This window comes from Leptodactylus fuscus, chromosome 3 (assembly GCF_031893055.1).
Source record: "Leptodactylus fuscus isolate aLepFus1 chromosome 3, aLepFus1.hap2, whole genome shotgun sequence".
In the NCBI taxonomy this organism is placed as follows: Eukaryota; Metazoa; Chordata; class Amphibia; order Anura; family Leptodactylidae; genus Leptodactylus; species Leptodactylus fuscus.
Genome location: NC_134267.1, coordinates 113,239,896 through 113,265,999, shown reverse-complemented (window position 1 = coordinate 113,265,999; position 26,104 = coordinate 113,239,896). Strand labels below are relative to the sequence as shown.

General features: G+C 38.1%; 1 protein-coding gene across 1 annotated transcript in view; it reads right to left on the bottom strand.

The window, feature by feature from the left end:
• ASCC3 (activating signal cointegrator 1 complex subunit 3) overlaps positions 1-26,104 on the bottom strand; it is a 454,027-nt gene that overhangs the window by 125,369 nt on the left and 302,554 nt on the right. The window contains exons 16-23 of the mRNA XM_075268175.1: positions 24,460-24,684; positions 15,448-15,567; positions 14,908-15,072; positions 13,597-13,683; positions 9,212-9,388; positions 8,836-9,061; positions 5,344-5,498; positions 12-110 (exon numbers count right to left, since the gene is read on the bottom strand). Of these exons, the coding sequence (XP_075124276.1) occupies positions 12-110; positions 5,344-5,498; positions 8,836-9,061; positions 9,212-9,388; positions 13,597-13,683; positions 14,908-15,072; positions 15,448-15,567; positions 24,460-24,684 (1,254 nt within the window). The remainder of the gene's footprint in view (positions 1-11; positions 111-5,343; positions 5,499-8,835; positions 9,062-9,211; positions 9,389-13,596; positions 13,684-14,907; positions 15,073-15,447; positions 15,568-24,459; positions 24,685-26,104) is intronic.

Below are 26,104 nucleotides of genomic sequence, written 5' to 3'. Positions count from 1 at the left end.
AAGCACTTCACCTGCTTCTTTTGAAGAAGGAAGTATTCTGAATGATAAATATGGTCATTGGTGGGATCTTCAACCCAAATCCACCAAGGTTCTCCAACAGTTCCATGCACCTACAGGACAAAACATGGCGTTAAAACAGTAAACATTAATTAAAATAAGGCTACCCAAACCACATCATGTCCTGATTTCTTTCTCATTTATAACCTAATGGGATAAACAAATGGAGATAATATTTATGGGACCACCTTCTTCTTATATAGAGCTGCAAGTAGTCATAGTCACAGGATTAAATGACAACACTAGTTATGCCTCCAACAGCCATGACAGTCCGGTGCAGAAGCTAACTGCATTCTGTTATAATACTGAACTCGATGTGTGAACAGCTCTTACAAACATAGGATTAGTTAGTGGTGGCTACCCAAATGTAAAAAAAGTTTCCCACAAGGTCAGCTGATCTCTTGGATTTGTCATTGCTTACTGATTGTTGGGACCTCCACAATCCTTGGATCAAAGGGACACAAGCGCTAGTTCGATGCTGAGGCTTCTTTACTGATTTTTCCAGAAAAGTGGTGCTCCTGCTGTGCAGAGAACTCAAAGGGAGTCTGTCAGCAGTAAATTGGTTATATACCTGGTGCAAGTGCCTTTTAGAGGTGATCCTACCATTTCCAAGTATGCCTCTGTTATTCAGCTTTCATGTAAATCGCTGTGATGCAGATTACATGAACCGTGATTCGGGGTGTGCATTAGCTTGCTGATGCTTCAGTCTGAGCTGTGAATTCCTAAGAAAATCATGTCATTTGCATATGAATAAAAGGATTTCTATATAATTGGGCTCCAAAGCTGAATAACAGAGGCATATTTGGAAACCGTAGAATCACCTCTACAAGGTGCTGTGATACTGTGTGATTTTTCAATGAAAAAAATGGAATCCACACTCCTAGAAAACCAGAAGATACAGCATGTAATACAGTCTCATAAAATGCAGTACACTCTTCTTATAATTAATATAACTTTATTATTCTGACATCAAATGGGATATATACCGTATACAGCACAATAAGGAGAGTCAGTAGAAAAAAGTCAATGTTATATAGAGCTGAGAAAGGTCTGATTAGACCGAATCGTCCATGCTCTGTCATGCAACAGATATGCTGAGGAAGGTCTTAATAGACCACAACATCCATCTCTGTACAGAGTTTTTTTTCTACTGAATTGCCTGGGTATATCCATTTGATGTCAGAATAATTAACTTTTATTAAACCGCAAGAAGAGTGCAGTTAATTTTGTGATACTGTGTGAATTTACTACTGACAGACTCCCATGAAACACAATGTATTCACTTCAATGTAGCTATGTTGTTATTATTCCTATGATGGTTACCACTACCACTCTGTTTCTATACAGCACAGATGATGGGACTGTTACAGTATGAGAGTTTTCAATATATTCCCCATTCCTTTGGCTTTGGCTGAAAAAAACGCAACAAAATCTGCAACAAAAAAAGCTGCATTTCTGCAACTTGGGGTTTCAGCCATAAACGGCTTTCTCACCACAGAGAATGCTGGTATATGCAATGATATGCCAACATTTCTTGATTAATTAGAGTTTAGCAGTTAAGGGGAAGTTCACACGAAGTAACGTGCTGCGTGATGTGGCACGTATACGGCGTGTGAGACTTTGAGCGCCACATACGCTCCCATTGATTTCAATGGGAGCCTGGATCGTATACGCCGCGTTATTTTGCGGCCGCAAAATCACGGCCGCAAAGTAACGCGGCGTATATGATCCAGGCTCCCATTGAAATCAATAGGAACGTATACGGCGCTCAAAGTCTCACACGCCGTATACGTGCCACATCACGCAGCACATTACTCTGTGTGAACTCCCCCTAAGACCTCCACCGATCCTGAGAATGAACTGGGTCTGTAACACTGGTTTAGTGCTGCAGTCCCTTCACAGGTTTCCCTGAATCTCTTCGTCTCTTGCTGTGTAGGAGTTGCCGCACAATGACATACAATGACAATGTAGATAGTGCCCTAGCTGGGAAGTGACAGCATAACCAGAGAGTCACAGAACTAGTATACAGAAATATAAATAAGTTCCGGTACACACTAACCAGAAATAGGTTGGCTCTATTCAGTATTTCTGTTAAACCAACAATATTTAATATTGCTTTTTGCAATATAGCATTAAATATGATTCTTATGATTAAACTGACAATTGCCTAAGGAATTCTCTATTTGATAAAAGGCAAATAAAAAAACAAATTGCTGTACATTTCATGATTTCTACCCATGAATATGCCCACACTGACACTGCAAGCTGCATAGTAGAATTGTCAAATTGTGGACTGCATTATTTACCACTTAAGATCTGTAGACTTTATCATCTTGAATCGAGCAAGGAAAACTATCTGTCACATAGAAATAGAATGAAATCTCTAATGTTACTTAGAAACACCATGATTATCTTGTTTCCTTAAAACTAGATGGGATAAATAAATGTACAAGCAGGTTCAGTCAGGAAAAATATTAGATTAATTGTAAGCTAGATGCTATCCAACAACAATTCATTTCCCTCATTTATTGTGTCGCCCGAGTGATGCACTGTATTATGAGATAAATGAAGATTACTTGATAAAACTTAAATCAACATTTATAGTATTTCTCACTCAACAGTGACACCAAGGTAACTAATGTACTATGCAAGCATAAATCTCCAAATGTAATATGGAAATAGATTGAAATAAATTCAGTGCTAGCTTTGGGACTTAACCGTGAGCTTATCACTGTAACTTTTTAATATTAACTTTCAAAGAAAAGCGAATCTGGTGGAATTGTTGTAGAGATGTAAAAACCAGACAGGATAATGAACACGTAACGCATAAAGGCTGCATTGGAGATAAAGAGCTACAGGGTGTTGACCTTGTGAACTGTCGGGGTCACCACATACTGGGTGACCGAGTGCCTCTCATCGTGTTCAGTCTATGTTTTACAAAAGATTGGCAAGTCCGTGAGCTGACCCAAAGGTTAAATCCAACAGCAGGCATTAATGAGCTTTGTACTACTGCTGAACATGACAAAACTGTAACCACCTCATCACTTGGGCAGACATTATCTTCCCTTTGTTTCCTTTTTCAGCCTTGTTATTTTTCTATCATGTTCCAATAATGAATTAAACATCTGTTTAGTCGAATTCCATAATGAATTTAAAGCCATTAAACAGTTATAGCCATAATGATGAATCATTTATAACTAGTGAAATTCTGAGCCTTCCAGTCCATGGTATTTATTAACTACACTATTTAGTCACATGTCTATATTACACTAGGTACCATTACAGCTATAAAGGAAAAATGGAGTTCAATTCAAATAAATAAATAAATAAATTATATATATATATATATATAATTATTTTTTTAATTTAATTCTGTTTATAATTTCATCTCTATCTGCATATATTTAACCTTTATTTACGCTGACAGCCCTCCACTTTACCATTAAACCAGTGTCAACTTTTCATGTTGTTTGTCATACTTTAATAAAGAAAAAAGGACACACTGATCTAGGCTGTGATGTGAAGTGGTTCAGCATATAAGTAGGGTAAGTAGTTTCCTGAGAAAATTACTTCAATTATCTCATATGTGCATAAAAAAAAAAAATCTGAAACATGAAAAATAAAGCTCAAGTTTTAAAGGGATTCTATCATTAAAATCACATTTTTTGTCGATAACATGTAGGAATAGCCTTAAGAAAGGCTATTCTTCTCTTACCTTTAGAGGTCTTCTCCGCGCCATCGTTCAGTAGAAATTCCGGTTTTCGTCTGTATGCAAACGAGTTCTCTCGCAGCACAGCGCCACCTCCATCTTCTTCAGGAACGGCCTCTCTGCGCGTGTTCTTCCAGAGCTGAGTTCAAACCTTTAGGCCTCGCGCCGAGCCGACTGCGCATGCCCACAGGCCACAAGAAAATGGCCACTTACTTACTGTGTAAGCGGCCATTTTCTTGTGGCTGCTTAAGTGTGATCAACAAAAAATGTGATTTTAATGATAGAATCCCTTTAAACTTCTTTGAAGGAAATGGAAGAACCTAAGAGACCTGTTTCTTTTACCCACTGTGACAGCTTTTCTTGAATTTCTTAAGTTTGAATAGTCTGGGTTGTGAACAACAGGAGACTCAGGCCATTTGTATCCTATTTGTATGCTGGCAGCAGTAAACTGGTTGCAAACACAATATCAGTATACAGTAGATATGACTCTATTGTTTCCAAATAAGATTTGGAAAGCTATTTTAATGCAGCTCTATGTTTTCAGTGTTTTGGGGTCTCAGCTCTAGATTCTTGGGCCAAGCACTTTTCCGCTAATTTGCATATGAATAAAACAGTGAATACAAGAAAATGGAGCTACAAAGCTGAAGGCATATTAGGAAACTGTAATACCACCTGTATATGGTACTGTGATTAGGATTATAGCCAATTTACTGCTGACAGACTCCCTTTAAAGAAATGTTACTATAAAAACAGAAGAGTTACTTTAAGCATACATAAAGCCTATTAAACAGAACCATGAAGCTATAAATACAGTAAATAAATTATGATACTTGCTGGACTCTATGTGAAGACTATTTATTTCATTTTGCTTACAAAATGCCAACATTTTGGCACCACTGTAAACATCAGAATATGATTCTTCACTTAGTCCCTGCCCCCAATGGGATCACAATCTAATTTCCCTCTCTCAGATAATCACACACCCAAGAGGGGCACTCATGTAGAAAGCCAAATAGCCTATCATTAGATGAGCATAGGAGGAAAGTGAAGTACCTGGAGAAAAACCTCATTGGACAACATGCAGATCCATGGGCAAAACTGAACCTAGGTGCCCTACACTGCAAGGCAGTAGTACTGAGCCACCATGTTGGGTCATATACACAAGGCATTTTCTATTGTTAATACTAGAAATATTGTACATTTTAGGTATATTATTTAACATTAATGGAATAGAAGATGTCCACAGCCAGAGGGTAACTTGAAGCTCAAGGGCCCTAATTACAAATGTGTACTACGGTCCCACTTACCATATGTTGATGTCTTTTTATATTTTTGGATCTTTTTGAGCATGTGACTGTTACATCTGCATCCTCTATAGCTAAGAGCTGTCCACAGTTATTACTTACAAAAATAACAGAAGCTTTTCTACAGGCATGCCACAATAAGCAGACTCTAGGCATGTAGCCTCATAAAGGAGCCATTTGGAGAAGTGTTCCGATTAAATATAGTAACACAAGACAATGTAATAATCATTTCCTATACACAGGTAGCTAGCCTTTTAGAAGTGACAGTAATACCTGATCATTCCACTTAAAGTCTGGATTGATACTTAATCGAACTCTAAGAACTGTACGGGTAATTGGTTGGATAGTCGCCTCCATTGTAATGGATGGAATTTGATGAACGCATTGTTTCACCTTTAGCCCAATGTTCACATGATGCAACATGTGACCTAAAAAAAGGTACAATAGGTTAAAAACGTTTGCATATACAGGAACACTAATGCAATCAGACTTGTAAATCAGCTTTTAGACGAGCATATTACAGCTTGCACGCTTTGCATTGTGGTGTACAAATGACTGACTTTTCTGACCTGGCATGTTCTAATGTTTTGTAATACTTAACTGGAATTAGTAAAGTGCGGTTTTAGTATTAGCAACTCCGAATATTAAGTGTTAACCCAATGAATGATTACCATGCTAGTTAAAAATAGCTACCAAATATTGGATACACTAGAATTTTAGAAATCATGCACATTAAGGATATTGATTTTACATATTTTCTATGATCAAAACAATTAGGTCATTCTGGAATATGTATACGCGATTTCTTTATTCATGATCTGCTCACGGTTAACAAGTATAAACACTATACAGGGAGTGTCTGATGGGATAAAATGTTTGTAAAAGGGGTAGAAAGGATTTTAAGAAATGGACTTTTGTACTCGCTGTAAAAACCTTTTCTTGTAGTTTTCATTGGGGGACACATCACCATGGGTATAAACCTGGTCACTAGGAATAACAAAAAATGGCAGCTCTGCCTCTGGGCTATACCCACTCCACAGACACTATGCTAACCAGTCTGTATTGAAGAAGTAGGAGAAAGACACATAACATACAAACAAAAGAGAATGCAAAGCATGGAACCAAAGGCTGCCAACAGAACCCGAAAACAAACCAGTCAAGTGGAAAGCAACCTGCTAGGACGGAAAGAGAAGATAGATCTCACGCAAAGACATGAAGGGAGGACCTGAAAGGCCTCGAGAATGAAGTCCCATAGAGTAACCGAAGGACAGTAAAAAGGAAAACTGTGGCATTCCTTGCAGCTGACGAAGACAAAAAAAGCCAGGACCTATGTAAAAAGGATGGAAAAGCGCGGAAAACTGCACCTAGGAAGAAGAAAAAAAAATCAAGTCCCTGGTCCAGACCAGATGAGAGAAAGCCAGGATCCTGGAAAGTAAAAAAGAAAGCTGATGGTGACAATTACTTACGTAACACCACATGCACCCGGAACCCCCTTGGACTTGAAGTTCATGAGAACTGGGGGGAGAAGGGAAAGAAAATAAAGGCGGAAGTCTGACCAGGGGAGCACAAGGGCAAAAGCAGTAGTGGTCAGAGGGTCCCGTGATCTGGTCCTGTGATCTCGGGAGAGGGAGTTTGAGGTGCAAGCAGGAGGTGAAGAGGTTGACATCTAACAAGCACCAGTGGGAGTCAAACTGTAGAAATATCTGCTGGGAAAGCGACCACTAACCCGGAAGAGCTCTACTGCACTTAGATAGTCTGCTGCACTATTGTCCCGCAGACAAGGTCAGGAGGTGATGCTTGATATGAAGAAAAGGGCAGGAAGGCTCCTGCTCAGCTCCTGGAGTCCCCTTGAGAGCTTAAATAGGTGACTATATTGGAGCAGTTGGAATGGACACAAACTGGACAGCTCTAGAAGGAGAGTGGTCCAACGACAGAAATGCAAGGAAAAAAAAGAGAGTCTCAGCAAGAGTCCCAGCAAGATGATCTGGAGGGGTTCCTCACAACTGAACTATAGACTGAACAGTAGGCACTGAATCAGAGAGGTCTCCAGGAAAACAGTGCAAAGAGGGGCCAGAGAAGCGCCGACAGAACTGCAATTTGGGAGAAGAGCTGTTCCAAGGTCTCAATCACAGGCTGACTGGTTTGGCAAACTGACCATGGCCCGGGAAGGGAGGCCACCCAGTTCGGGGAAGAGACCTCTAGAAGGGGGCCGAGAAGAATGTGGGCAGGATAGACAGTAGAAGGTTTGGGCTAGTTGTATGGAAGCTTAAAATTACAGTGGGCACACAAAAAATCGCCAGCAGGGGCCAGAGAATGGTAGAATACCACGTAGAAAATATCATGTTACAGACACTGCTGGACATCAGGTACTTAGTTGTTTCCCATCTTCAGGTGCTGCAGGGTCACCCTTTCGGTGGCCAGACCAATGCCCAAAGTGCTGTCTCCCACAATGAAATAAGCAAGAAAAATATACTGTAAACTTTACACATTACACCGATCCATGACACTGCATACTATTCCCTACTAGTTTCTACTTTCTGGTTTCTGGTCCCACATCGACACAAATAAGATAATCTCCAAAATAAATAAAATACAGCTTCTCTCTCAAAAACTGAGATCTTACATAGCGCCAAACACAGAAATATAAAAAAGTTATGAGTGTTTTAATGACAGCTAAAACAAAGTTTTGGATTTTTATTAAAGAGGGCCTCTTAAGACACACAACTTTTTTTCTATTTGTATGTAGTAGCTTTGTAAAATGTCAGTTTTTGAGAGAGAAGTTGTATTTTTTAGTTTATTTTGGGGATAATCTGATGTTTTGATCACTTTTTTTAAAAATGATTTTTGGAGGGGGCAAAACTGAAGAAAAAAAAAAGGCAGTTCAGGCATTTTGATTTCTTTTCCTGCTATGGCATGGGATTATCTGATATTTTGATCGCTTTTTTTTTTTCAATTTTCATCAAGTCTAAAAGCCCAATAGGTGTTGTCACCATGTGCGTTTTGGTGTTTTATTTGATGTTGAAAGATAACAAAAACTATATAGGTTTGTTATTGACGTAATACTATAGCGGTATACTGGTAACATGTAATTTTCACCGTACAGTGATAAAACAAAACCAATAAGAAAATGGCACAAAAGCTATTTTTTTTTCTACTTCCAACACAATTTTTTTTTTTAGCTTCCCAGTACACTGTACAGAATATTAAATGGTACCACTATGGAGTACAATTTGCCCAGGAAGAAATATGCCCTCATAGAGTTCGATGAATGGAAAAATTAAAAAGTTATGACTTTTCAAAGGCGGGAATCAAAAAAAGAAAAATAGCTCCCTATAGATTAATGTATTGTTTTCAAAGAAACCTAAGAGCATAACCTGGGAATAATAGCCAAACCAGAATAACTTCTCCAAAAAGAAAAAGGTCCTATCTGCAAGGTTGTTGCCGCTCATCAACGCAGAGCAGGGTACTAGCTAGTTGTGTGAGAGGTCTCCTTTTTCCACCAAGGTCTTATATGCATATTCCTTACCTACAGTAATACTAGCAGGTCAACCGCAAAGAGAGTGGCCAGCACCTTGCTTACAATGTGGTGCAAGATTTCAGACTATGCCCAGGAAAAAGTGCAACTCCTAATAAAATGGTCAATGAGTATATGTAGAGAGGATACAGTAAGTGTAACACAGGATGAAATACTGTAGGACACATTCAGTTTGGTGTAGCAAGAGATACAGCCACAATCCGATTTATTTTTCCTTTTTTTTTTTTTACCTATCTCATCTTTTCTCATATCCTTCAGTTTATCAATTGTTAGTTTCTTATCTTCCAGCTTTGTCAACACATTAGGTGGAAGAATAGAGAATTGCCTAAGAGGGCTAGCCCAGCCCCAGAGACGCTTGTCAATGACTTTGCTGAGATTTAGTAGTCTGTAAGTCATGGCTGGCCATCTTTTCCGTAGGGCTACCTCGAAAAGAGCTCTTACAATCCGTGCAGCATTCTGTAAAAAAAAAATCATAAATGTACAAGGAAACAATGGATTAGATGGTGATTAACTTACATCTTACATTAGGCCATGTTAGTACATTTATACAGTAAATCAGAAATCTGCAAAATTATTACTTGACAAAATATACATTGTTAATATTACCTGTGCAACATATGCCGAATCAGAGATGAGGGAAAAATTGTCAATTTCCCCACGTCCAATATATGTCTGAAGAATTATGTTGACTTTTCCATAGCCATTTTCCACTCCACCAGCGACAGGCAATTCACAATAGCTATCAATTAAGTGCTCTAATTCTTCACTCTCTTCTTCACGCACCTACCATGGAAAAATAACACATTACATATGAAATAGAAAAAAAGCTGAAAAAGACTGAACAGGTTTAAAGACACATGAAAATGTGCCACAACCAATTATGCTTACTTTTTTTTTTCCAGGGCAATGAACTGTGACAAATTTGTAATGTTTGGAACTTTTATAAGAATTTGCTGCTAACCTACTAGAGGTCGTGATAGAAAAACTACTTGCCTGTGGTGAATGAAGGTGTCAGATCTTTATAAAGGATGAACATGTGCAACCCAGTGTCATAACAAGTCCACCACCTTGGTGACATATCTAACTCTTTAAGGTTAAGTGAAAAACCCTTCAACTGAAAAGCTGTCACATGTGAGGATGATAAAGTGACAAGAGCAGTATTAATCTAACACAACAAACTCCAACATCACAAAAGTCCAAAATTAATTTGTTCCCCTGCTTGTTCCAAAAACACTGAGATAGGGAAGGGGGGCACACAATGAAGGGTGTTATGAGGCTAAAAGCTGTATGTACAAGGTTGTGGAGTTGGTGGGCAAATGAACCAACACTGATTCCTCTACTTTTCCATGACACAACTTGACTCCTGCTCCAACTCCTTGATAAAAACTCTAATTCACAAAAAAAAAACTTTAGCAACAAATATCCGATGAAAGTAAATCTGCAACAAACTATGCAACTAATTAATCATATAATACCAATAACTATGTGAGATAATTAAAAATTAATCATTTCATTTTGAAGCAGGAGTTGGTAAGTATTTTTTCTGATTCTGGATCTAATCAAAGCTATCCCTAACTCCAACTCTACAGCCCTGATGTATTGCAATCTGCCATTTTATGGGGAAATCTGAACATTACACGGGGTATGTTTACCTCTAACCAGCAGATTGCAAGCAGTATATATACGGGCATAAAATCTCAATTTCCAGGATGTGGAAATCACTCTGGTCATTCTTTTTATTATTATTTTTTAATTCAATAAAGCTAGTCTCTTAATATACTATTACATTATTTAGTTTGCCTTAATAACCCTATGCCTGGACTTCTGTAATACCCAATAGGTAGGTCTTGCAGATAAAGAAACGTATCACCTTCAGCTGCTTTAAGTTAAAGGAGTATTTGCATCTCTAGGATCCTATCTTACTGTAAAGACGGATTACGTTACTCATTGTTCTCTGGTGAGGAGGGGGCCTAAGTTTTTCATGTTATGCTTAATCTCAGAGCTGTTAATTGGCATTTGCTGTTAAAGGCTCAGACAGTGTTGTTGTCTATGTAAACACAAAGATAACACTGACTTTACTGCAAGTCTATTTTAAGTCCTGGCAGTATGTATATGTTTTTTTTCTCTCTAAACCTGTGTAATGTAATACTGATTCGAGGAGACGGAAACCTGCAGGCATTTTTCAAACCCATTCATTTCAATAGGTTTGAAAAGTGTTCGTCAGTGAGTGCCCGTGAGCGTTTTATGCTCTCCGCGGTGAAACCATTTTTTTTTAACCAGACACAGAGTCGGACATGCAGGACTTTGTGTCCGGTTTTAAAAAAACGGTTTTGCCGCGGAGAGCATAAAACGCTCACGGGCGCTCACTGCCGGTCATGGTCTCCTGCAGAAGATGAAAACCTGATAACGGAGACCTGAACGCTGGTGTGAACCCAGTGTCACTCTGACCAGATAAAATGCAGAGTAGTTAAAAAGTTAATACAGTCCTCTAGCTGCTTATGTGATGCTGTGCTAATACATCATTGGATTGATAGCAGAGCAGAGAGACAGAGAAATATAAAAGCCAAGATGGATCAGGATTGAGGAGAAGCTGGACTGCAGGGAAATGAGGGCAGTATGCATAAAGAAGGCTTTAGGGTGGCAGAAAATCAGATGAGGGTTAGGCATAGAAAAAAAAAGTTTTTGTTGTAGTACAAGAAAGGTATAAAGAACTAAAGGGCGGTAAATAAGGACCGAAAAAAGGCAACATTTTAGCAAGTCAAGAAAAAGTCTAAGTTTTCAAACAGATTTTGCTTTCTGTATTACAATTGTTGAGTGCCACTGAGAATTATTATTACAAAAATATTTTACATTGTAATAATCTTCACAGAAGGTAAGGAATGGGATTAGAGTGCCTCTGAGACAATTACTTGTTAAAATTATGTCTCCACACATTTCATAGACTTGGACCTTTACAAAAATACATATAATTATTACTTGCTTCCACCCAATATCTATGTCAAAGCAATTTCTCTCATAAGGCTGTGGAGAAAATTGTTCTTCTGTAACTAAAGCGACCTAATTGAAAGTATATTAATAATGACACAATTACATTTTATTATTCATCACTATTATTAAGGCTGTCATTGACACAGAAAAAATTGCTATGCTAAACAAATTGGCCTGCTAACCCCACCGTCCTGCAAATGATGAGATTTCATTTCAATTTGACCAGAGGAAAATGTCTATCCATCCAGATTAGAACAATCTTGAATTAACTTTGAATGTATTCATTACAGTTATAATGCCAGTATGCAGCTGATGGTCAGTGTAAAGCATACATGCATATCTTCATAATCCAAGTGCTACAATTCAAGGAAGTAAACTGTCATGCAAATAATAGTCATTTCCCCTGAAAGTGAAAACCAATATATAATGAAATGTTGGCACATATTGATATTTACTGAGCAGAGGTGCCAAAGTTAGCACAATGGCTATACTACAGCTACTCAATAGATCGTGTTATTTATCAATATTCTTCTTTCCTCTGTAACATTGTAGTGATATTATAAAAACATTATACCAATATCCGAACAACAACCTGATAGGAAAATTGTCATCTTTTTGAATAGACAACTGCACAAAGGGAAAAAGCTACTTCATTAAAAAGAAAAAATAAAATAATAATAATAATAATAATAATAATTATTATATATATATATATATATATATATATATATATATATATATATAGTACTTTGGTACATAGAAATAATGATAATAATCGCAGAAAAATACAGTAAAAAAAAAAATAGTGTACCCTAGAAAAATGTAACCAGTGTATCTTAGTAAAAGAAAAAAAATGTATAAAAATTGTGCATAGTAGTCCCATAAACCCTATTGTTATAGTAACAAACTGTGTAGCACAGTTACATTGTAAGAAAAAAACAAAACTGAAAATTTGGAAAGATAAGAAGCAAACTGTTCCTTGTGGTACAAAACCATTGCACTGTAGTACTATAACAATGAATACATCACCGAATAATCCAACCGCACTGAAGTTTGTTTGTGAAAAACAAAAATGTTAACTATATAAAAAATAAACTCAGTCAAACTCAGAATTCTTAGGAAGGACATATCCAAGTACATATGCTCTGAAACCACAGCTAACATAATGGTATATCTATTTTGGGCCATTTCCATGATATCTTTACTTATTGGCCACCAACCGTTTACAGACTACCCAATATATTTAGGCCTTTCCATCATTGGACACTATGGTCAGCAGGGGGGAAGTGATGCTCTTAATAACTTGGCATCCATCCTTTATGACATTGAGTAAATGGGATTCCACTTTATACATTGTTGTACATTTTTTAATGGGGATGGGGTAAGTGTTATAAGGGGAGTCTTCAACAGGACACTTCCTATTTTCCGGTCATAATTTTTTTTTTTTTAGGTCACTTAATACCTTGTGATGCTATGAAAAGAAGAGATGTGACAACTTCTTGCCAGTTTTACATAACAGCTTATATAATTATATTAAAGATAGCTTAGAGAATCAGCAGACTTCACAAACGTAATAGAACATATGATAAACTAACAATATAGGAATACAATGTATTTAGATTTTTAGGTTTATTAAGTGTGTTAGTACAAGTAGTAACTTTTTGAATAAGATTTTACTTTAGATTATGAAATATTTCTTTAGAGCAATAAGTAATTCGCTGCAGGGGAGCATTCTGCAGAATAGTGTGATCGCAACTGTAGTGCTAATTTACAAGGCAATGTATTGACAGTTTACTGAAGACAAAATTCCTAGTTCAATTTCAAGCCTCTCCCGGGACCAATTACTTGAAAAACATCTATTGGACATATTGCAGCATGGCTGGAATAAAGCTCTAGTAAGTGAAACAAATCAGCACACACAACTGTGCCATGCCATGTCTATAGGAGTGACAGCTGTAACATACACTTTACAAAACGGCTGACACTTATGAACAATATCTTACCTTGATCTGCTCAAATTCTTCAGCTTTAGACACAATAGCAAGAATATCCCCTTCAGTTTTGTGGGCATCAAATAAATCATTGAATGTCTGTCAAATAAGAAAATGATAAAAGTGAACTTATACAACCACATATTTCACTTATCAGAGAAAGCTATGTTGACAGGACAGTCGCCCAATGTGCCTAGTGGCATTCTTAGGGCTCGTTCACACGGGGCAAGAGGGGGCGGATTTTGACGCTGAATGCACCTCAAAATCCGCCCCCCTCACAATAGAGGTCTATGTAGACCACTAGCGTCCTTTCTTCTGTGAGTAGTTTGTTCCCACTCGGAAAAAAGAAGCCAGATGCCCTTTCTTCAGTTGTCCGTCTCGCGACACCACCCTCCGGACTAGGCCCATTCATTTGGGCCTACTCCGGAGCGGGAAACCGCAACTGTCGGAAGATGCGACAGGTGCATTTTGGTCCTATTCTGACACGGCTTCCCACGTCAAAATCAGGTCCAGAATATGCCGACACTAGCCCCGTGTGAACTTTTCTCTTCAACAGCAGAAATCAGGAAAAAAAAAAAAAAGGATTGGGCTGTTGGATTTCAATATGTCCCATCCTTTTTTGCCTGTAAGAGGTTACCATTTTGAACATACTGTATCCAAGCCAAATCAGGAAAAAGAGCTACCATCTATCTAAAGTGGGCAGCTTAGGACACAGAATACAGTCTAACACTTTAATAAGTACACACAGAGGGAGTATATAGAAAGAATAGGTATTCTGAGGGAATCGGCAGAAATTTATATTTTTTTAAGCCCAAAACTAAAATACCACTATTATCCTAAATTTTCTATTTCATATTCTTTATGCACCCTACTCTTGTTTCTCTAGCCATGCCAAATACTCTTTTTCTTATATTAATAAAATAAAAATAGTTTATTTACAGACACAATTGGAGGAGACACTCGATTTCCAAATTTGTCCTTAAACCATTTTGCTTGGCTTGGAATGAATCCAGTTGACTCTGGCACAGAACTGCTGAGCACAAGCCAGGGTACTTCAATGGCATTATTCATCTGCTTACCTCAAAGCTCCACTTCTGACTATACATTAGGACCTCCGCCAGTCAATCTGGCAGCACAGTCACACCACATCTCAACTTCATAGCACTTTATACATGTCTCTGAGCACCATACTGGTATCATACTCTGTCACAAAGGTCCTTGGAAAAAATGACTAACAGGCCCACAACAGGCCCGATCTGAATCTGTTCTGTCAGAATACAGCTGTGAATTGTATAGTCTCAATAGTATATACTTATTTATTACCTCAATGGTGTTATATTTAATGTAGAAGTGGCTAGCAGTTCTGCCCATGTCTGTAGAGGAGAAGAATCCGGTCCTCTCTTCAAAGCGTATCATCCGAGCTTTGTCAAGTTTCCGTCCTACTTCAATTACTAGCTGTTCTCGGTGCTTCTCCAATACGGGATCCATCTGTTGGCCAGCCCAGAATGAACATCATTACTGTTATCAATGCTATCAAGTTTAATGACATCTTCACGATAAATAAAGCCTGCAATATCTGTTATCATTTATGAACGCAATAGCTTGCCATGCTTTAGAATGTGTTATTTTATAGACGCTATCATGGTTGGATCATACACAAAACCCAAAGAGTTAAAACCCGCAAGGATCACTGCTTGCCTTTGGCTAAAACCATTTCAATCACCAAGGCCTAAACAAATTGAACTAGACTAAATGAGCTAAAAGCAGGGCTGTTATCATGTCAGAAAACAAAAGCAAATATTTATCCTGGCATTACTGACTGGAGAATAGGGGTTAGATATTCATAAGAAATGGATTTCCTACCTGAAACACCTTATGACTAATGCCGTATGCTAATGGGTTTGCTCTCATCCGTACAAAAAGATAAGTGTAACTCAGCCACTTTACCGCTTCCTCCACATTGGTTACTGTTCCGAGGGCGATCTGCAATAAAGGGTACACACATATCATCAGGTTTCTGTTGGGAAGGCGGCATCTTATGTGGATCTGCTCTACGGGTTTTCAATACATCTACATTGAAAATAATAATAATAATAATAATAATAATAATAATAATAATAATAATAATAATAATAATGATATTAAACACGTAATAAGATAGATAGATAGATAGATAGATAGATAGATAGATAGATAGATAGACAGATAGGTAGACATTACATAGATAGATAGATAAATAGATAGATAGATAGATGATATAGATATACATTACATAGATAGATAGATGATAGATAGAAAGATAGATAGATAGATAGATAGATAGATAGATAGATAGATAGATAGATAGATAGATAGATAGATAGAGTGGATAGATAGATGATAGATAGACATTAGATAGATAGATAGATAGATAGATAGATAAATAGATAGATGATATAGATAGACATTACATAGATAGATAGATGATAGAGAGATAGATAGATGGAGATAGATATAGATAGACATTACATAGATAGATATATGATAGAGAGATAGATAGATAGATAGATAGATAGACATTACATAGATAGATAGATAGATAGATAGATAGATAGATAGATAGATAGATAGATGATAGAGCAACCAAATTAAGATAGATATAAAATCATAATGGATAAAAAATATAAGAAAGAGGTAGATAGGTGATAGATATACAAATAGACACAGATAGTAAAAGAGGAAAGAGTTTGATTTTGTCAATTTAATTTTTTAATGACCAGAGTTGGATCAGAACAATACAACAATAGTGTAAAACCATCCTTATTCTGCAACCACAGGCAAGAAGAAATTCTCATTGCAACTTGTGCAAGATGTATATAGATGGCAGCTTAACATATTATTATCCAGAAATCCATCTTAACACATCTTTCTCAAACCAAGTAAAAACAATGGATTTGGCAAGGAGTTAGAAATGTATACAATTCATATTTTTCTGGGGATTTATCCAAAATTGACTCAATAATTGAAGAAATCAGAATGCAACATGGCCTCTTCAATTATCAAATATTATACAATATATAATGACCACATCGATATATAAATTATTTCTATAAGGCTACATGCACCTGGCCGTAGTGGATTTTTACTGTCTGCAAATAACATGTCCGTATTGCATAAGTAGGTCATACACAAACATTTGTATGATCCCTTAAACTTGTTTTTGCCATACGTGTGGCAAAGAATAGGACATGCTTGATATTTTGGAGTCCTTTTCTATGGCCTGGGCACATAGATGTAAAAACTTTGGACGTGTTAATGGGTTCATAAAAATGAATGGATCTTTACTCTTATCTGCTGCAATTGTGGATCAAATCTACGGTCGTGCGCATGGAGCCTTACTGTTACTGTTCATATATTGAAATTATTTATATAATATTCTAATAGCAGTCATATCTATGGCTAAAGACTTCTTGTTACAATTATTATAACCTGAACTAGCCTTTACAGGGGTATGCTGCAGGCCGGTATGCATATTCAGAATCAGAAAGATTTTCTTTTGTATCTATATACAAGAGTTATAATAATGTATTCTCCAATAAGCATTATTTGTAGGTTTCTTAACATTCTTGTAAAAAGCCATATACTGCATCAGGGTCAAGCGCAGGATTTTAATAGAAAATATGTGACAAGAACGTATGCAAGGGAACTGTACTATACTAAATGTGCCCCCATTTTTAACATTCTGAAAGTACATTATGTAGTTTTATAGTGTGCCTTTGCAAAATAAGCACGCAAATACAGTAAATAGTAAGAAAGCTCTGCGTATGGTACACCTGACCCTTATATAATCCAGTTCACTGCTGTTTACATCACATATCCAGGTTTCAGACTATGCAATCTGTCACCCTCTCCGAAATTCAATGCTGCATTTAGAAACAATTTATCTCCAGGTTATTCCAAGAAGGAAAAAATAATTGCTTTGTTTGTCCCATGAAATTGCACATAAATGGTATAATGCTAAAAAGCACTATTTCCAGCATAAACAATTTTGCAGTTTTCACATGGTGTTTATTCTGTAGAAATAGGATTTTTAATTATACTGTAATATATAACAATTTAGGTTTGCTGAATTTTATTTCTGGGTTTTCCCAAAATATAAGGACAAGAAATGGCTGTAAATTAAAATTCACTAAGAAAAATATATTAAGCTGTAGCAAATGCACAAATTAAACTGGTTTGGTAAAGCATTTTTTTTTTTTTTTACATAAACATAGCAAGTACTGTATATGGGACTTTACTGTTGACACTTGGTGTTGTGTATAGCCTGAATGCATCAACCATTCTCATGAACAAGTTCTTGTGCTGTGGCTGTGACCAGAGACAGTGTGATCCTCGGTGGTGGGTGCTGAAGCTAAGGACAGATGATTTGTATGTGTTATGGTCCTCAGTGGTTAGAGTCCTGTTATCTAACCTTCTATGGTGGAGCCGTGGTCACAATACTAGTACTTGGGCAGATTAAGCAGAGGTTAACAAAGCAGTCTTTGGGCAACTGTTGGCAACTCTTGGCTTAGTGTTCCAAGAGGGAAACATGAACTATCGTCATTCCTTTCTCCCCGTTATACGGTCTTCTTTCCTTATGATAAAACCTGAGACAGATAAGTCCAAAGAGACATGTAGAACATGCACTGACCGATAAAAACGGCCGGGGAGGTTGTTATGAAATTTGCATGTGTGCGGTTGTCGATTGGTGACAATAGGTTTGTTTGTCAGTGGGGATCCCATTGCTAGGAACCTCATGATCACTTGAATGGTAATGCAGCTTGACTTTGGTGAGCTATGCTTGTTTTTCTAATCCTATACAGCCCCTTTAAAATGTAAATGAACTAGAGCCTGTCAAGTCCATCAGCAATGACATGTACTGCAGATTTATATACTCACATGCATCAAATGATGATTCAGTAATGTGGACTATGCAGATCTCCAGGTCTTTAAATGCTTTACCAGAACGCTGGCTATATTTCTCATCATATGTATGGTCTAGTATGAATAACACACCACCATAACTATAACTATACATTCATCCCCATTTATCTATCTCAGCTTTCAGTTATATGGATCTGCTGTGACTCTGGGTTGCACTTCTAAGACCCCAAAGTGGTTACAATGCCAGCAGTATGTTTCCCATTTATCCCTTTTAAAGCACCAACGTAAAGCAGAAGACATCGTATATCAACACATAGACTTCTTTATTTCTCCAAATGACTTGCTAAGTCTGCCAACATTCTCCACAACTGTTACACATAAAAATAATGGAAACCTCTCCCTAATGCTAACTCCAGATATGGCCCGGAAAGTGCAACATTAAAGTGGCAAATAAAAACAAATGGTTAATAGCTCCAAACCAGGAAGTCTTTAAAAGTCTGAGAGCCAACATGAAACATGTCAATTGGTAACAGGGTCACATTCACTCTATCCTATCTATTGCTATCTCCCTCCTCCGACAGCTGGAAAACAACTCTGTGTATTCTTAACAAAGATAAGGGCAGAACTTTTCAGATCTTATATCTTAAGGCAGATATTTATATACTCTCAGCTTTCAGTTAATTCTGACATTTACGTCTCTCCGATGATCCATATTATATCCCTGCACCCCAACTACAAAGCTTACATTCAAGGACAGCTATAACCTAGGGCCTGTGCAGTCAGTTAGCTGCTCATCAATGCAACACTTAGTATCACTGATCCATATAAAGCCTTTACTGGTCTACAATAAAATATCATACACATATCAGAAGAAACAGGAGGTCCAAGGAATACATGAAAAATTAAATACACCCTACGGATAAGGTCTCCACGTTGGTCTGCAACTTCTTCACTAAAGTAAGTGTATGGAATGACATTACAAACGGAGGGTGCTGCGAGTGCAGATGAGCCTAAGTGTTGTTGCTGCTGAGGGTATACGTATGCAGATTAGGCAATCCTCTGTGAGCTAATGTCCTATACGCCACTAGAATCACTTACAGCATACCTGACAGAACTGCAGCAACCTCACACAGCAATGAGGAGGATTAAGGTTCTGTCCACACCTACTACCAATAGCATAGCAGTGTGCCGTATCCGTGAAAAGACATCCAGTGCACCCTACAGACTTATCGTAGGGGTCCATCAAGGTTTCTATAACAATGGCAATAACATCGCTGCATGCTGCGCTATTCCTGATATCAAAAAAATTATGGAGCTACAAACCAAAGCTACAAACGGAATTGTGATCACATAGGTGAACATCGCCATAGTGTTCAGTCTCGGCAAACTAACAAATATGGCAGGGAATTAATAGATAAAACACATTGGAATAGTAAGTTGTAAGTGATTAATAATAAATAATTATGGAAACTCCCTTTTATAGGATCATATACTGCATTGCCTTACAAGTTGCAAAATATTGGAAAATCTCTATTGGGGAGGAAACAGAGGCAGAATGACGTCAGCTAGCATTTTGGGGTCTTAGCTGTCAATGAACAGGTTGTAGTGTTTGGCAACTAAATAACTTGTTAAAATCTTAAATCAGTCATGGCCTTAAGCTACATTTATAGGTTTTCACAGTTGTTTTAAGCAGAGACTCTGAAATCACTTTCACAGTGTAATTCTTTCAGCGGATCAAGCCACTTAAACAAATACCATGAGCAAGAAAATCTATACATTCTTCTTGCTGACAGAAATATAACCGATCACTGCATATTTGGTCTGAGAATGCCACCTGGTGGCGAAATACAAAATTATATCTTAAGTATTTGGCGCCATCATGTGGTCACACGGTAGACCTGTGCTTGTGATCAATAAATAACATTCTCTACGCTTCTCAATTATTGCAGAGAAATTGACAGCAATCACATGGTGCTATCCTAAGTATGGACATAATATAAAACTAATGGATCATGGAGAGTATAAATATCATAATTCTATAAACCAAATACTAACATGAAGACTTTAGCAGCATCCTATTTTAAAGATGTGTCCAGAAGTTTTATGGATGGTCGGAAACCTTGTTATGAACACACCTAGGGTTAATACCCCATATATATATATATATATATATATATATATATATATATATATATATATATATATATATATATATATATATATATGCGTGTGTTAATGAGTCTTTAAAAGTAGCAACAATCAGCTGCCACTTATGTAAGTATGTATACATCAGAAAATCTAGAGCAAATTATTCCAATATTATACATTATACCATTGCTGCTTGCTAAGATGCATCTCAAGTATGTTCTGGTAGTTCAGGTGAATGTGTATATGGATTCGCAAAAAAGCATAAACCAGAATACTACCCTCCGGAGTACTCCCTCAGGTCAGGGACACATGTTGCGTACTGCAAACTGCCAGTGGTTAACCCATTGTGAAATACAGTATCAGTGTAGTGGATGAGACACGAACAAATCTCATTCACAGATTGCAAAAACAACTCCCCACTGCAGCATGTCTTGTGCTGTGGATTTGAGACACGCAGCATGTCTATTATTGCTGCATGTTCGCTCGTGAGACTGAAGGCCAGGCCCAGCTGCCCAGGAATGAAAAAACGGATGTTCTCCGTTGAATTTTGCCGCAGGCAGTGGATTGCTCAACATGTGGGGCCTTAGGGTATGTACACAGTACCGTTATTACTGTCCATTGCACTCATCTGTCATAGGATAATAGTAAAGGACATTAAGTGACAGATGCAGACGAAGCCCTCTTAATCTGGTGCCTTTTTTGAGGGTTTTTTTTTTTGTACTTTTCTGACAGAAGAAAAAGTTGTGCATACAAAGAAAGCTTTCATTTTTTATATTAGCATAAATGGGAACGGATGACAGATAGAAGCGGCTCTATCTATGTCTGTCACCCTACTACAGTTATGAGGGAAGATAGCAATGGACATTAATAACGGTAGTGTATGCTGAAGTTTTTCTTTTTTTCCTTATGTCTTTGGAGTGTGGGAGGAAACCCACGCAAACACAGGGAGAACATACAAACTCCTTGCAGATGTTGTCCTTGGCAGGATTTGAACCCAGGACTTCAGTGTTGCACTGAGCCACCATGTTGCCCTTTATGCTGAAGATTTTCTGATCCAAAATCTACATACTAATTTTGTCTTGGATTTTTTAACAATGTTGTGGCAAATTTCACCCCTTTCATTGAAATATCTGAAGTCTGCAACAAAAATCTTCACAAAGAATGGACATGATGCAGATTTTAAATTCTGCAACATAAGTAAATTTCAGCACTGAAAAAAAAAGCATCAATTTACATAAGATTAAGAAAATCTAATGATTTAAATGCTGATTTTCTGAATGCACGGTGTGCATATACCCTTACCTCAGTCCGCACATCAAAACAACGGATGGTTAGAATGACTGATGCATACTAAACCTGTCCCATTTGTATCAATCATAATCGACTGCAGTGTTAAGAAATCAGATGCAATCTCCTTCTGTTGGCTTTCATTTTTATTTTTTTTTTTAAATATGAAGAAAAACAGCATAGCTTTTTATTCTCACTAAAAAACTGAAAGCAGAAGGAAAGGACCTTCCTTTTACTTTCCTAACACTGCAGACAACCATGACTGATGCAAAGCGAAGTTATTCCCTTTGTATCTGGCAGGGCACATTGACATCTGCAGATCCTGACATCACAGACACGGCCGGATCAAGATATGGACGTAGTCTCATATTGACAATTTTACTGTCCACTATTCCTCTAACAGATCAAAAGAACAAATTGTAAAACATTAGTGTGAAACTTGCCTAACGCTCATATATCTGTACAGTAAACAGAAGTCTGGATTATGCTGATGGACTTTCTGGGCAACTAGAAGAAATTGTCACTGCCTTACCTCCTTATCATTGACCTACTCTATTACACAACCGTATATATGTTACCATGTTTCCCCAAAAGTAAGACCGTGTCCTACATTCTTTTTACCCCCAAAAGTCCCACTATGTCTTACTTTCGGGGTATGTCTTATATTGGAAAAAAAATGACAGGGGTTGATGATTGAAGCGGCGGCACGCGAGGAGTTAAGCGGCAGCCGCCGGCCGCTTCCATACATTGCAATGGGAGTGTGCTATTCAAATAGTATTCGTTCATCTCTGTAACTTCTTACAATTGAAGTTAGAGATGCGCGAATACTATTTGAATAGCGCGCTCCCATTGCCCATGTATGGAAGTGGCATGCAGACTTTGCCGGCGGCCGCTGCTTAAAGGGATTCTACCATTAAAAGAAGTTCTTTCCTCTGACCACGTCGGAATAGCCTTAAAAAAGGCTATTCATCTCCTACCATTTGCCATAGCCAGCGCCGCCATCTTCCTGAGCTGCGTCCGCCCCTTCTGTGTTGTCTTCTTTGGGCGTCATGGATGACGCATGCGCAGTCGGCTCTAACAGGCTCTCGCAGCCAGAGCCGACTGCTCATGCGTCATCCATGACACCCAAAGAATACAACACAGAAGGGGCGGACGCAGCTCAGGGAGAAGGCAGCGCTGGCTATGGCAAAAGGTAGGAGACGAATAGCCTTTTTTAAGGCTATTCCGACGTGGTCAGAGGAAAAAACTTTTAATGGTAGAATCCCTTTAACTCCTCGCGTGCCGAGCGCTTCCATTCATTTCAATGGAAGTGTGCCATTGAAATGAATAGAAGCGGCTGGCACGCGGGGGGTTAAGCGGCCGCCGGCAAAGTCGGCGTGCCGCCGCTTTCAATCACATACCGTATAAGACGCACTATAACGCGCACCGAACTATAAGGCGCAGCGCTGTCCGGTGCGCCTAGACAGGACTATAAGGCACTCATGGGTAATGCGCCTTATAGTCCTGCCTAGGTTCATATATAAGGCACACCGAACTATAAGGCGCAGCGCTGTCCGGTGTGCCTTATGTTTACTACGGTATGTCTTACTTTTAGACATTTACTACATCTTACTATCGGGGGTGTCTTACTATCGGGGAAACACGGTATGTATGCTGCCAACCTGCTCTGCACATTGTATATATAGAAAGCAAAATACAGTATTGCCACTTTTAGTTTCAGATACATGAGAGCAAACCTAGACAGGAGGAGTGGAATATAACATCCATTTATACATGTTTAACACTTGACGCATGTACCACAAACAACATGCCCTTGTCTTCCAAGGTCAGGGGATAATAACACTCCTTGAGGAATGGGCACCTTTGCAGGCGTATGGAGACTTACAAAGCCATTTTCGCTCCACTAGGGGATTATGGGGAATATGCAAATCTGTTTCCCAGGATGTAATTAGGAAAGCAGTGCCTGTGTATGCTGCCACTTAGGACAGCCCCCTTAACATCCTGCATGACTTTTTTCAATAAGCCTAATAACATGATGCGGGGTTATTGCCAAACCAGTGTATCCATTACAAAAGGAACAGAATCCCAGCTATGGACAGTGCTGTTTCGATCTGGTTGGATCTCATCAGCACTGCATAGGGAAACTGTGTAGGCAAAGGTGCCCACTCCATCAAGGAGTGTTAATATCCCCTGACCCTTTTCTAAAGTCTCTCACCCAGCCAAAGCAGTTTTCCTACGCTGTGCTGATGAGTTTTTTTAAAAACTGTGCCAAAAACCGCTAGTATTTTTTAAAGCAGATGTCAAAAGACCACATCAAAAAATGCAATGTGTAGAAAAAGGTTTCTAATTCCTGAAGCAGATTTTTCAGCCTGCAAAACACTCCATGTGAACATACTCTTAGGGTTGTAAATTGTCAGAACATATATTATTTTGTCTGTTTTGTAATTGAATTGCATTTGATAAAAGATACCAGCGTAACACATTAGCGTTATCGTAGCCAAATATGAATAAAAGTCAAAGGCTAGTTGCTGTATTTACCTCTGCGTTCAAATTATCAGCTAGACTTTCAAGAAACTGACTCTCGATTGGATTTTGCTGCGTGAGCAGGGTCAAGTAATGGCTGAGTTTATCATGCGTTGTAATGATGGTGCCTTCTCCAAATTTATCAAACTGTGGCCGTCCAGCTCGTCCAAAGATCTGCATGACATCTAGAATTCCCAGATCCACAAAAGAACCTCTTTTGGCATCATATATTTGTGTCCCCTGTAAGGAAAATGGTAAGGGTTTTTAACTGGTAAAAAACACACAGAAGCGCTACTTTAATGGAGGTAGTTATGTGAGATACTTCATAGTAACAGCCTTGTTCCCATTGCCAAGCTACATTTTCTACTCCACTTAGGAGACATGGGCCAGAAACATAACTGACAGATCTTTTGTAATATATATGTAAATGCTCAATTCCAGCCAAAAAAATTTGGTTTTCCATTTTTAACTCTATAATGTAGGTTGAGATTTCAGCCATAACTTGCAATATTTTAATTTATTTTTGTTAATAAATGTGACCTGAACTACATATTTTGGAGATCACATTTTTTTCCCTTAGCAAATGTTGGATCCAACTGCAGATTTTACCACCAAAGCTAAATGCACACAACCATGTGCATGTATAGGGCCAAGAAAAAGATAGCACACACAGCACATGGACGGCATGCTTGCTTTCCACTGACCCATAAACTTCTATAATTGAGGCCTGATCACAGACCAGAGTGTAATAGACATGTCCTGAGTTTTTGTTTCCCGGTCTTATGGTACCTGCATGTGACCATCAATGTAGTGTGAATGGTGCCATAAATATGAATGGGTCTGTGTGTTATACGGAAAAACAACAGATATCGCATGAGAAAAGAATATATGGTTGTGTGCATTAGGTCTAATTTGTTTCACATTACCATTTACTCCAAAAACTGGTGCACGCTGGTTCAGATAAACTAATAAATATGAACCAGAATGTTGTAGTAATTTACACCAGAAAACAACACCTCAGTTTCTATGTGCTTTAGACACCTTCTAACAGTTTGTGCACCTCATATGACATGTGGACAGGGCTTGTTGGAAAGGGAGTATAGTTTAATATGCTTGACTTTGAGGCGGAAATTGTGTCAACATTTTTGAATTATACCAAAATTCCAGGCATTGTGGCAAATTTTTTTCATAACCAACTACTAAATAGTTTAAGGTTAGACAAAGTGCACCAGATTTTCAAACAGCATCAGATACTTAGGAAAATCTAGTGCCGTTTAAGGGCCCTTACACGATCAAGTATCATTCGTGGAAAGCGGTCCATATGTGGGTTGTGTTTCCCAGATTGAATTGGGCCATGTGCATAGGAGTCAATGCACCACAGTCAGTTATGATGCAGTGAACGGTGTGATCACTAGAGTAACAAACTAACAGCCTTATGTCAGTTCATTACTATCGCTAATTGGGCTGTTCAGGAGAAGAAAAGACTGTGGTGCAATGATTCCTATGCACATGGCTATGGTCAGTCCAAGTACTACGAACCCACAGACGGGACTCATGTGAAAGGGCCCTAAGACTGTCAAGTCTAACTGGTTCCTTTATTCTCGGAAACAGAGGTCACACTCCACCGAACACGGAATAGTGATACGCCATCACTTTATGA